Source organism: Heteronotia binoei, chromosome 3, assembly GCF_032191835.1.
Source record: "Heteronotia binoei isolate CCM8104 ecotype False Entrance Well chromosome 3, APGP_CSIRO_Hbin_v1, whole genome shotgun sequence".
Lineage (NCBI taxonomy): Eukaryota > Metazoa > Chordata > Lepidosauria > Squamata > Gekkonidae > Heteronotia > Heteronotia binoei.
In genome coordinates, this window is record NC_083225.1 from 193,888,506 (window position 1) to 193,902,523 (window position 14,018).

Here is a 14,018-nt window from a genome sequence, read left to right on the forward strand (position 1 = left end):
TCTCCTTTATCTTCCTTCCCCACAACAGACACCCTGTGAGATGGGTGGGGCTGAGAGAGCTCTCACAGCAGCTGCCCTTTCAAGGACAGAGGCTCAGAGCGGCCTACAATCTCCTTTCCCTTCCTCTCCCACAACAGACAACCCTGTGAGGTGGGTGGGGCTGAGAGGGCTCTCACAGCAGCTGCCATTTCAGAGACACCTCTGCCAGAGCTATGGCTGACCCAAGGCCATTCCAGCAGGTGCAAGTGGAGGAGTGGGGAATCAAACCCGGTTCTCCCAGAAAAGTGTCCGTGCACTTAACCACTACACCAAACTGGCTCTCTTTATATATATCGACCCTCCACTCTGAATCAGAGTCTCATAGTGGTCCACAGTCTCCTTTTCCTCCCCCCGCTCCCACACACACAACAGATACCCTGTGAGGTGGGTGGGGCTGAGAGAGGGCTCTCACAGCAGCTGCCCTGCGAGAGCTCTGGCTGACCCAAGGCCATTCCAGCAGTTGCAAGTGGAGGAGTGGGGAATCAAACCTGGTTCTCCCAGATAAGAGAGCTATGGGTGACCCAAGGCCATTGCAAGCAGCTGCAAGTGGAGGTGGGGGAATCAAACCTGGTTCTCCCATATAAGGGAGCTCTGGCTGACCCAAGGGCCATTCCAGCAGCTGCAAGTGGAGGAGTGGGGAATCAAACCCGTTCTCCCAGATAAGAGAGCTCTGGCTGACCCAAGGCCATTCCAGCAGCTGCAAGTGGAGGAGTAGGGAATCAAACCGGTTCTCCCAGATAAGAGAGCTCTGGTTGACCCAAGGCCATTCCAGCAGCTGCAAGTGGAGGAGTGGGGAATCAAACCCGGTTCTCCCAGATAAGAGAGCTCTGGCTAACCCAAGGCCATTCCAGCAGATGCAGGTGGAGGAGTGGGGAATCAACCTGGTTCTCCCAGATAAGGGTCCGCACACTTAACCACTACACCAAACTGATCTGTGGTTATCTGGGGCTCTGGGGGTGGCTATTTTTTGAGTTAGAAGCACCAAATTTTCAGCATAGCATTCAATGCTCTCCTCAAAAGACCCTCCATGTTTCTAAAGGATTGGGCCAGGGGGCTCAATTCAATGAGCCCCAAAAGAAGGTGCCCCTTCCCTTCATTATTTCCAATGGAAGGAGGCATTTAAAAGGTGTGCGGTCCCTATAAATTTGATGGCCACAACTGCTTTTGGAGATGAGTTGTGCTGGTCACACCCTTGCTCCTGGCTCCAGCCCCAAAGTCTACTGGTTCCCCCCCCGCCCCAAAAGTCCCCAAATATTCTTGAATTGGATTTGACAACCCTTCTCAGTTCGACAAAGCAAAGCCAAAACCTTAGACCTAATTGCCCAGCCAGGCAAAACTGTGCGGCCTCTTGCCAGACTGTACGAAAAAGGTTTGCTCCGATGATTACCTTGCCAAGTCTGCCGCAAGCAAGTTCTGGGCACGCCGCAAACAAGCGCACACGCCTGAGTTTGCATCACAGCCACACGCACAAGCTGGGAACTTGTTGTCCGTTTTGCCCTATTAAGCGATTCTGCACCATCCGGAGAACGTAGATGCCCCAGGTGAGAGAACTGTGGATGAACGGAACTGGATTCCCTGCAATGCTCACATTAGCGCAGGAATGGGAAATTCAATACGGATTTTCGTTTCCCTCCCCCCCCCTTCCACAAACACAGCGACGTGATAGCCGTGAAGCAGGAAAAGAGCCTTACTCCGAGGCAATTCAATTAGTCCTCGTTATTGCTGCATGAACCGACATCTGGGAACGCTAATCTCTGTGGATGAATTTCCGCCGGGGGTGGTGTTAAATCAGCTGCCACCCAAACAACCAAGCATCACCGGACACCACAAAGGCAAGCCTCCGCCACCACAGATGTGCTAGTCTTTGAGATCCTGGGATCACAGAGTTGGAAGGGGCCACGGAGGTCATCCAGTCCAACCCCCTGCTCAGTGCAGGATCGGTGTAAAAGCATCAGACCGGGCAGTCCAATCTAGTCCAACATCCTAGCCAGCCAGTTCCTCTAGAGGGTCAACAACAAGGCAGAGAGGCCAAGGCTTTCCCCTGAGAAGACCCTCAGAAGAGCCCTGCTGGATCAGAACAGGGAGGGTCCACCTAGTCCAGCCTCCTGTCTCACACAGTGGCCAACCAGTTCCTCTGGAGGACCAACAACAAGGCAGAGGCCAAGGCTCTTCCCCTGAGAAGAACCTCAGAAAAGCCCTGCTGGGTCAGATCAGTGAGGGGCCATCTAGTTCAGCCTCCTGCCTCACACAGTGGCCAGCCAGTTCCTCTGAAGGGCCAACAAGTGGGCAGAGAGGCCGAGGCCTTCCTTGAGAAGAACTTTAGAAGAGCCCTGCTGGGTCAGATCAGTGAGGGTCCATCTAGTCCAGTCTCCTGTCTCACACAGTGGCCAACCGGTTCCTCTGGAGGACCAACAACAAGGCAGATGCCAATGCCTTCCCCTGAGAAGAACCTCAGAAAAAGCCCTGCTGGATCAGACCACTGAGGGTCCATCTAGTCCAGCCTCCTGTCTCACACAGTGGCCAACCAGTCCCTCTGGAGGGCCAACAACAGGGCAGAGAGGTCGAGGCCTTCCCTTGAGAAGAACCTCAGAAAAGCCCTGCTGGTCAGATCAGTGAGGGTCCCATCTAGTCCAGCCTCCTGTCTCCACACAATGGCCAGCCAGTTCCTCTGGAGGGCCAACAACAGGGCAGAGAGGCTGAGGCCTTCCCCTGAGAAGAACCTCAGAAGAGCCCTGCTGGATCAGATCAGTGAGGGTCCATCTAGTCCAGCCTCCTGTCTCACACAGTGGCCAACCAGTTCCTCTGGAGGGCCAACAATGGGGCAGAGAGGCCGAGGCCTTCCCCTGAGAAGAACCTCAGAAGAGCCCTGCTGGGTCAGATCAGTGAGGGTCCATCTAGTCCAGATTCCTGTCTCACAATAGAGGCCAACCAGTTCCTCTGGAGGGCCAACAAGAGGGCAGAGTGGCCGAGGCCTTCCCCTGAGTTGCCTCCTGGCTCTGCGATTCAGAGGATTAGTGTCTCTGGATGTAGAGGTTTCCCATCAGCCACCATGACCAGTAGCCGTCGACAGACTTATCTTGCATGAATCTATCTCATCCCCTTTGAAAGCTGGTTTATGCCCGTGGCCACCACCGCATCCTCTGGCTGCAAATTCCCCCTTCTAAGCACTCTCTGTGCGAAGGAGTATTTCCTTTTGTCCATCCTGACCCTACCGCCCATCAGCTTCCATTAATGCCCTGGAGTTCTAGTACTTGGGGAGAGGGAGAAAAACACTCCGACCGATTTCGCACGAAGGCTAGTTCCGGGTGGAGTGCCCCTTCGATCCCGGCACTTTTCGCACAGAGCTGCGAGTTTGGCACACCGCTTTCCCGCAGCAAGCGCCATCCTGTTACAAGCGGCTTCTGCATGCCGCGGAAAAGCAGCACGACAACGCGCAGCTCCAGGGCATCTGGTGGGAAAACGGAGAGAAGCGCTCTCTATCCGGAGCAAGCCCTAGTGGGAAATCGGTCTCACTGTGGGGGTCCCCTCCTTACCACTCAAAAGCAGAGTCCTGGCTCTAAAGTTGCAGAGACTTTTCTGCTGGGATTACAAATGGAAAAATTTCCAAAAGAAGATAGAACTTTGATATGGTACTTGCTCTCAGCTGCTAGGAGATTGTATGCGCAGCTGTGGAAGCAAGAAAAAATACCAGAGAAATGGGATTGGATTGTTAAAGTATGTCACGGAGTGAAATGGACAAATTAACAAGAAAATTAAGAGACTATGATTTGGAGCTCTTTAAATTGGAGTGGAAGAAGTTCAGAAGATACGTAGAAAAAAGAGTGGAAAATAAAAGGACATTGGACAATCTTTGATAATGATTACGTTTTTAAAATAAGAATATAACTTTTGGTTTTTTAATAGTTAAGTGTACCTTTAATATTTGTTTCTTTTAAGTAAATAACACTGGCGGGGGGGTCAAGTAACGGGGGGAGGAGTGGGGGAAAAGTAACATATGGGGTAGAAGAATTTTTCTTTTTTTAAGTCTTTATAAGATGTAGATATAGTTTTGCTACCATATGTTACTAATAAAAATTGTTTATTACAAAAAAAAAGCTGAGTCCTGGCTCTGAAATCAATTTCTGATTTGCTCCTAAAACTGCGAAGGCTTTTTTTGGGGGGGGAGGGGGAGCTGTACGTGTGTGGGGGGGAGAACAACCCTTTCTCCATTTTTACAGAGGATGCCCCCCCCCTTGATTTTCAAGATGGCAAATTTAGACATTTTGGACAGAACTCAAAATTAAAGACCTCTCTATGAAATACCTTCTCATTAAAGATAAAAGGTAAAGACAATCCACTGTGCAAGCACCAGTCATTTCCGACTCTGGGGTGATGTTGCTTTCACAACATTTTCACGGCAGACTTTTTTACAGGGTGGTTTGCCATTGCCTTCCCCAGTTATCAATACTTTCCCCCCAGCAAGCTGGGGACTCATTTTACCGACCTCGGAAGGACGAAAGGCTGAGTCAACCTGGAGCTGGCTACCTGAACCCAGCTTCCGCTGGAATCGAATTCAGGTCGTGAGCAGAGTTTAGGACTGCAGTACTGAAGCTGTACTACTCTGCGCCACGGGGATCTGTTCTTCCTCCTCATTAGGAAAGAGTTAGATGCTTTTTAAAAACAGTATTATTCCATATGCTCAATGTGAAATTTTTTTTTATGTAGGACAATCTACAGCAGAAGATCCTTGTACATTCTGCAGACGTATGCAACACATGCTCAAAAATACGTGCATCATTTCACTCTGACTCATTCTGTCCACAAGGGACGTGATAAGAATACGCTGTCAACTAGTTTTAGCCTTTTCAGTGTTACAAATTCCATACCCAGACATGCTTCTAGCCCTATTATGATCGCAAGAGACCGCTTCTGCCCAAACAGCACAGTTTTGTATCGTCACTACAAAACCTGGAGTTTTGATTTTCAGCTTTTATTTTTCCCTGCCTCTCAGACACTGAAACCTAAGGTATATGGGATCATCCCCGTGAGCTAAAATCCGAGGTACAGATGCTAAGCAGACAGAATAACAGTTTGCATTTCACCAGGGGTTGTTTTGTAGAAAAACAGGTAGTGGAGTTCATTAGCATAACTTATTAGCATATGCCAGCCCCCTCGCCAGCCAAAAGCAACCTGACCCAAGAAAGGAGAGCCCCGGGCGAGCGAGGCCTGCTTGGTCTGGCTGGATCTCTAGCCACTCCCCTCACCAGCCAAAACCAGAAGAAGATGAAGAAGAAGATATTGGATTTATATCCCGCCCTCCACTCCGAAGAGTCTCAGAGCGGCTCACAATCTCCTTTCCCTTCCTCCCCCACAACAGACACCCTGTGAGGTAGATGAAGATATTGGATTTATATCCTGCCCTCCACTCCGAAGAGTCTCAGAGCGGCTCACAATCTCCTTTCCCTTCCTCCCCCACAACAGACACCCTGTGAGGTAGATGAAGATATTGGATTTATATCCTGCCCTCCACTCCGAAGAGTCTCAGAGCGGCTCACAATCTCCTTTCCCTTCCTCCCCCACAACAGACACCCTGTGAGGTAGATGAAGATATTGGATTTATATCCTGCCCTCCACTCCGAAGAGTCTCAGAGCGGCTCACAATCTCCTTTCCCTTCCTCCCCCACAACAGTCACCCTGTGAGGTGGGTGGGGCTGGAGAGGGCTCTCACGGCAGCTGCCCTTTCAAGGACAACCTCTGCCAGAGCTATGGCTGACCCAAGGCCATGCTAGCAGGTGCAAGTGGAGGAGTGGGGAATCAAACCCGGTTCTCCCAGATGAGAGTCCGCACACTTAACCACTACACCAAACCGGCTCTCCGCAAACCTAACGCAAGAAAGGAGAGCCCTGGGTGAGCGAGGTTAGAGATCCAGCCAGACCAAGCAGGCCTCGCTCACCTGGGGCTCTCCTGCCCCCCCCAAATCAAAAGGCCAGCAAGTCACCCCCCACCCAAAATCACATTAAGTGGAGAAAGTGTGGTATGGGCTTCTCCAGGGGTTAATCAGGGCTGCTGGGGGCGTGGCAAAGCCCCTAGTGGCTGGCTGGCTGCCCGCTCTCCTAATCCAAGGATTGTTATGCAGCTGCACCTACTATTCAATGGACAAAGCAGGTGGGGAGGAGGAGGGGGAACCCTCAGAAAGGTTCAGGAGCTGCACGCCTGTGAGCTCCTGCTGAATCTGAGGCCTGCATTTCACTCCGGTATTACAGACTCCCTTCCTCCCCACCACAGCTTCCAAACTCTTACACCTCTATCTCCTCGAGTCTTTTCCAACCCCAAAATATTCTTTTCGGGGTCAGAAGAAGGGGAATCCAGTTCTCCCACCGCATGACACAAACGTCCCTTCCCGCCATTCAGAAAAAGGCAGGTGACATTTGAAAACCATGAATAATAAAAGGCTTCCATTTAAGCGGCTCTCGGGGGTAACTTTGAGACGACTCCCGTTTAATCCGATTTGCTCCGTTTAAGAGGCTGCTGGTTTCTGGGTGAACTCTCAGACTTGGGGGAGCCAAAAGGGGAAAGTGGTCTTGTCCCTTGAATCAATGAGGACAGACGGCCGACGCTTGCATTTGGAGGGTATCCCTCTCCTCACAACTGCAACTTCGCTCAGGCCCCAAGAAGCCTGTGGAATGTTCTCAATTTCTTTTTTGGCTTTAGGGGTGGCAACTAACAGCCGTCTTTGAAGGGAACTGAAAACAAATCAGCCGGTATCCTAATACTCCCGTATAAATCGATGGTGCGGCCTCCTTTGGAGTACTGTGTACAATTCTGGACACCGCACCTCAAAAAGGATATTATAACATTGGGAAAAAGTCCAGAAAAGGGCAACTAGAAGGATTCCAGGGCCGGAACACTTTCCCTGTGCAGAAGGGATAAAACGCTTGGGACTCTTTAGCTTGGAGAAACGTCAACTGAGGGGGGACATGACAGAGGTTTACAAGATTATGCATGGGATGGAGAGGGTAGAGAGAGAAGTACTTTTCTCCCTTTCTGACAATACAAGAACTGATGGTCATTCAATGACATTGCTGAGCAATCAGGTTAGATAATGGATAAAAGGAAGTCCTTCACCCAAAGAGTGATTAACACTTGGAATTCACTGCCACAAGAGGTGTTGGCAGCTACAAACACAGGCAGCTTCAAGAGGGTATTGGATCAACATCTGGAGCAGAGGTCCATCAGTGGCTCTTAGCCACAGCATATTGTTGGAATTCTCTGTCTGGGGCAGTGATGCTCTGTCTTCTTGGTGTTTGGGGGGAACACAGTAGGAGGGGTTCTAGTGTCCTGGCCCCACTGGTGAACCTCTTGATGGCACCTGGGTTTTTTGGCCACTGTGTGATACACAGTGTTGGACTGGATGGGGCATTGGCCTGATCCAACATGGCTTCTCTTATGTTCTTACGTAGCACTCCACAAGGGGCAGACTCATCATCTCACATTAGATCAAATCAGACCCTTGATCCATCATGGTCAATACTGCCTACTCAGACTGGCAGTGGCTTTTGTGGATCTCAGGTGGTGCCCTTTCCTATCACCTGATCCTTTTAACTGGAGATGCCAGGGATTGAACCTGGGACATTCAGTATACCAAGCAGATGCTCTACCACTGAGCCACCATGCTTCCCCAAATAATGCACATATGAAACTGCCTTATAAAAGAGCCAGTTTGGTGTAGTGGCGAAGTGTGCGGACTCTTATCTGGGAGAACCAGGTTTGATTCCCCACTCCTCCACTTGCAGCTGCTGGAATGGCCTTGGGTCAGCCATAGCTCTCGCAGAGGTTGTCCTTGAAAGGGCAGCTTCTGGGAGAGCTCTCTCAGTCCCACCCACCTCACAGGGTGTCTGTTGTGGGGGGAGAAGATATAGGAGATTGTAAGCCGCTCGGAGACTCTGATTCAGAGAGAAGGGCAGGGTATAAATCTGAGAAGGAGGAGGAGAAGAAGAAGAAGAATCAGCCTCCTGGCCTATCAGGGTCAGTGTTGTCTAGTCCAACTGGAAGCTGCTCACTGGGTCTCAGGCTGAAGTCTTTCACATCACATATGGTCTGCTCCTTCATAACTGGAGATACCGGGGACTGAACCTAGGGCCTTCTGCATACAAACAGATGCTCTACCAAATGAGCCAGTGAAATCTTTCACATTAGTGGTGCTGGAGAAGACTCTTGAGAGCCTCTTGGACAGCAAGAAGATCAAATCAGTCAGTCCTAAGGGAAATCAACCCAGACGGTTCCCTGGAAGGCCAGATGCTGAAGCTGAAGCTCAAATACTTTGGCCACCCAATGAGAAGGGAGCACTCCCTGGAGAAGACTCTTGAGAGTCCCTTGGACTGCAAGAAGATCCACTCAGTCAATCCTAAGGGAAATCAACCCTGACTGTTCCCTGGAAGGTCAGATGCTGAAGCTGAAGCTCAAATCCTTTGGCCACCAAATGGGGCTGAAAGAGTGATCCCAGGAGCTGCACTTTCAAGGACAGAGGCTCAGAGCAGCCTACAATATCCTTTCCCTTCCTCCCCCACAACAGACACCCTGTGAGGTGGGTGGGGCTGAGAGGAGTCTCAAATAAGCTGCCCTTTCAAGGACAGAGGCTCAGAGCAGCCTACAAACTTCTTTCCCTTCCTCCCCCTCAACAGGCACCCTTTGAGGTGGGTGGGGCTGAGAGAGCTATTACAGAAGCTTCTCTTTCAACTCCTACGAGAGCTATGGCTGACCCAAGGCCATTCCAGCAGCTGCAAGTGGAGGAGTGGGGAATCAAACCCGATTCTCCCAGATAAGAGAGCTCCGGCTGACCCAAGGCCATTCCAGCAGCTGCAAGCAGAGGAGTGGGGAATCCAACCCGGTTCTCCCAGATAAGAGAGCTCTGGCTGACCCAAGGCCATTCCAGCAGCTGTAAGAGGAGGAGTGGGGAATTAAACCCGGTTCTCCCAGATAAGAGAGCTCTGGCTGACCCAAGGCCATGCTAGCAGGTGCAACTGGAGGAGTGGGGAATCAAACCCGGTTTTCCCAGGTAAGAGAGCTCTGGCTGACCCAAGACCATTCCAGCTGCTGCAAGTGGAGGAGTGGGGAATCAAACCCGGTTCTCCCAGATAAGAGAGCTCTGGCTGACCCAAGGCCATTCCAGCTGCTGCAAGCGGAGGAGTGGGGAATCAAACCCGGTTCTCCCAGAAAAGAGAGCTCTGGCTGACCCAAGGCCATTCCAGCTGCTGCAAGTGGAGGAGTGGGGAATCAAACCTGGTTCTCTAAAGAGAGCACTGGCTGACCCAAGGCCATTCCAGCAGCTGCAAGTGGTGGAGTAGGGAATCAAACCCTGTTCTCCCAGATAAGAGAGCTCTGGCTGACCCAAGGCTATTCCAGCAGCTGCAAGTAGAGGAGTGGGGAATCAAACCCAGTTTTCCCAGATAAGAGAGCTCTGGCTGACCCAAAGCCATTCCAGCAGGTGCAAGTGGAGGAGTGGGGAATTAAACCCGGTTCTCCCAGATAAGAGAGCTATGGCTGACCCAAGGCCATTCCAGCAGCTGCAAGTGCAGGAGAGGGGAATCAAACCCGGTTCTCCCAGATAAGAGAGCTCTAGCTGACCCAAGGCCATTCCAGCAGCTGCAAGTGGAGGAGTGGGGAATCAAACCCAGTTCCCCCAGATAAGAGAGCTCTGGCTGACCCAAGGCCATTCCAGCAGCTGCAAGTGGAGGAGTGGGGAATCAAAACCGGTTCTCCCAGAGAAGAGAGCTCTGGCTGATCCAAGGCCATTCCAGCAGGTGCAAGTGGAGGAGTGGGGAATCAAACCCGGTTCTCCCAGATAAGAGTCCGCACACTTAACCACTACACCAACCTGGCTCTCTCTTTGGGGCCAGGCAGAAATTTTTCTCCAGGCCAGTTTTACAAGGGGACTTGGAGGCTTTTGCCATCTTCTGGGCATGGAGCAGGGGTCAATGGGGATGTGTGGGGAAGGTATCTGTGAAATTCCTGCATTCTGCCGGGGGTTGGACTAGATGACCCTGGATGTCCCTTCCAACTCTATAATTTCATGATTCTATGATGCAGATGCCGGGGGTTGGCCTAGGGACCTTCTACATACCAAGCGGATGCTCTGCCACAGAGCCAAGGCCTCTCCCCAAAGAATAACAAACCTACACAAACACAGCAATCATGCCATACACAGTGACACAAGCCAGGGTCTTGTTAGTGCTCCCGTTTCGTCTGCGGAGCTCTTGCTCAAAGGCAATTTACTTGATTTCCTTGTTATTAGAATTCAGGCAGTAAGTTACAGAACAGCTATTTAGGAGAGCTTGCCTGCCAAGCTGAAAGATTATTTGCTGCCTCATAAGCTCCCGTGGCCTTCTGAAGCATTATTCATGGCTCTACTGTTCACCGGCTTACATCCGACGGTGGATTTCCACGGACAGAAGGGACGTCCCTCCCTACACAGCCCAAAATGTCCCTAGCAATGCTGCTCTTGGGGGATGTGGACCCCAGGAACATCAGGGGAACAGAGTCAAAGGTCTTAAGAGAACCAGTTTGGAGTAGTGGGAACGTGCGCAGACTCATCCGGGAGAACCGGGTTTGATTCCCCACTCCTCCACTTGCAGCTGCTGGAATGGCCTTGGGTCACCCAGAGCTCTCTTATCTGGGAGAACCGGGTTTGATTCCCCACTCCTCCACTTGCAGCTGCTGGAATGGCCTTCGGTCAGCCAGAGCTCTCTTATCTGGGAGAACCGGGTTTGATTCCCCACTCCTCCACTTGCAGCTGCTGGAATGGCCTTGGGTCAGCCATAGCTCTTTTATCTGGGAGAACCAGGTTTGATTCCCCGCTCCTCCACTTGCAGCTGCTGGAATGGCCTTGGGTCACCCAGAGCTCTCTTATCTGGGAGAACCGGGTTTGATTCCCCACTCCTCAACTGGCAGCTGCTGGAATGGCCTTGGGTCAGCCAGAGCTCTCTTATCTGGGAGAACCGGGTTGGATTCCCCACTCCTCCACTCGCAGCTGCTGGAATGGCCTTGGGTCAGCCAGAGCCTCTCTTACCTGGGAGAACTGGGTTTGATTCTCCACTCCTCCACTTGCACCTGCTGGAATGGTCTTGGGTCAACCAGAACTCTCTTATCTGGGAGAACCAGGTTTGATTCCCCACTCCTCCACTTGCAGCTGCTGGAATGGCCTTGGGTTAGCCAGAGCTCTCTTATCTGGGAGAACCGGGTTTGATTCCCCGCTCCTCCACTTGCAGCTGCTGGAATGGCCTTGGGTCAGCCAGAGCTCTCTTATCTGGGAGAACTGGGTTTGATTCCCCACTCCTCCACTTGCACCTGCTGGAATGGCCTTGGGTCAGCCAGAGCTCTCTTATCTGGGAGAACCGGGTTTGATTCTCCACTCCTCCACTTGCACCTGCTGGAATGGCCTTGGGTCAGCCAGAGCTCTCTTATCTGGGAGAACCGGGTTTGATTCCCCACTCCTCCACTTGCACCTGCTGGAATGGCTTTGGGTCAGCCAGAGCTCTCTTATCTGGGAGAACCGGGTTTGATTCCCCACTCCTCCACTTGCACCTGCTGGAATGGCCTTGGGTCAGCCAGAGCTCTCTTATCTGGGAGAACCGGGTTTGATTCTCCACTCGTCCACTTGCAGCTGCTGGAATGGCCTTGGGTCAGCCAGAGCTCTCTTATCTGGGTGAAACGGGTGTGATTTCCCCACTCCTCCCCTTGCAGCTGCTGGAATGGGCTTAGGTCAGCAATAGTTCTCACAGAGCTGTCCTTGAAAGGGCAGCTTCTGGGAGAGCTCTCTCAGCCCCACCCACCTCACAGGGTGCCTGTTGTTGGGGAAGGAGATTGTAAGCTGCTCTGAGACTCTGATTCAGAGAGAAGGGTGGGTTATAGATCTGCGGTCTTCTTCAGAAGCCTGGGGCTTCTGAATACCAAGCAGATACTCTACCACTGAGCCACAAATTTTCCCTTTCAGCCCAGAGGGTCTCCATCCCCTGGCCTTATCAGAATAAGCGAGCTTTAACAAACAATAGCATATAGTCTGGGGGAAATGATGTTGGGTCTTTACAGCACCACAGGATTCGCATCCAGTTCCTAACCAGTAACCTACACCATCCGCGGACCTCCAGGGTCATCTAGTCCAACCCCCTGCTTTCGTTGTTCAGTCGCACAGTCGAGTCCGACTCTTTGCGACCCCATGGACAAAGTCACGCCAGGCCCTCCTGTCTTCTACCATCCTCCGAAGTCTGCTCAAATTCGTGTTAGTTACAGTTTGGTTTAGAGCCAGTTTGGTATAGTGGTCAAGTGTGTGGACTCTTACCTGGGAGAACTAGGTATGATTCCCCACTCCTCCACCTGCAACTGTTGAAATGGCCTTGGGTCAGCCAGAGCTCTGGCAGAGGATGTCCTTGAAAGGGCAGCTGCTGTGAGAGTCCTCTCTGCCCCACCCACCTCACAGGGTGTCTGTTGTGGGGGAGGAAGGGAAAGCAGATTGTGAGCCGCTCTGAGACTCTTGAGTGGAGGGTGGAATATAAATCCAATGTCGTCGTCTTCTTCTTCTTACATCAGTAATGCTGTCCAGCCATCTGCACAATGCAGGAAACTTACAAATACCTCCCCCTAAATTCACAGGATCCTCATTGCTGTCAGATGGCCATCTAGCCTCTGCTTAAAAACCTCCAAGGAAGGAGAGCCCACCAGCTCCCAAGGAGGAAGCCTGTTCCACAGAGGAACCGTTCTGACGGTCAGGAAGTTTTTCCTAATGTTTAGCCGAACCTCTTTTAATTTAATTTCAAACTATTGATTCTAATCCGACCTTCTGGGGCAACAGAAAACAATTGTGCACCATCCTTTATATGACAGCCCTTCAAGAACATGAAGATGGTGATCCTATCACCTTTCAGCCGCCTCCTCTCCAGGCTAAACATCCCCAGGTCCTTCAATCTTTCCTCATAGGACTTGATCTCCAGATCCCTCATCATCTTTGTCGCCCTCGTCTGGACCCCATTCCGGCTTGTCTATATCCTTAAAATGTAGTGCCCAAAACTGAACACAAGACTCCAAGTGAGGTCTTCCCAGAGCAGAGTAAGGCGATACCATCACTTCACGTGATCTGGACGCTAGACTTCTGTTGATACAGCCCAAAATTGCATTGGCCTTTTTAGCCACCGCATCACACCATTGACTCATGGTCCACTAACACCCCTAGATCCTTTTTGCACATACTGCTGCTAAGACAACTCACCCCCTAATCATGCATTGCATATTTCCTACCTAAACGCAGAAATTTACATATATCGCTGTTAAAATTCATTTGATTGGTTTTAGCCCAGTTTTCCAGCCTGTCAAGGTCATCCTGTATCCTGTTTCTGGAGAGCCAGTTTGGTGTAATGGTTAAGTGTGCGGACTCTTATCTGGGAGAACCGGGTCTGATTCCCCACTCCTCCACTTGCACCTGCTAGCATGGCCTTGGGTCCGCCATAGTTCTGGCAGAGGTTGCCCTTGAAAGGGCAGCTGCTGGGAGAGCCCTCTCCAGCCCCACCCACCTCACAGGGTGTCTGTTGTGGGGGAGGAAGGTAAAGGAGATTGTGAGCTGCTCTGAGACTCTTCGGAGTGGAGGGCGGGATATAAATCCAATATCTTCTTCTTCTTCTTCTATCTTCTTCTTCTTCTTCTTCTGTGTTTGCGACCCCTCCCAATTTAGTTACCATCTGCAAATTAAATAAGCATTCCCTCTATTCCTTCGTTCAAATCATTGATAAAGATGTCGAACAAAACAGGCCCCAGGGCATTTAACCCCATTGAAATTCATTTGAATTGTTTTAGCCCAGTTTTCCACCCTGAAACGATCATACTATTATTGCGACGCTGTCTTCTGCTGTATTTGCTACCCCTCCCAACTTAGTATCATCTGCTAATTCAAGGTACAAGCTTTTGCGTGCAAGCATTCCACCAGGGATTTTTTTGCGGCGTATTTTTGTGATGCA

At 51.1% G+C, this 14,018-nt stretch overlaps 1 protein-coding gene across 1 annotated transcript in view; it reads right to left on the reverse strand.

Moving 5' to 3' along the window:
- ARRB1 (arrestin beta 1) overlaps positions 1-14,018 on the reverse strand; it is a 102,886-nt gene that overhangs the window by 76,975 nt on the left and 11,893 nt on the right. The window contains exon 2 of the mRNA XM_060235361.1: positions 3,319-3,487. Within this exon, the coding sequence (XP_060091344.1) occupies positions 3,319-3,487 (169 nt within the window). The remainder of the gene's footprint in view (positions 1-3,318; positions 3,488-14,018) is intronic.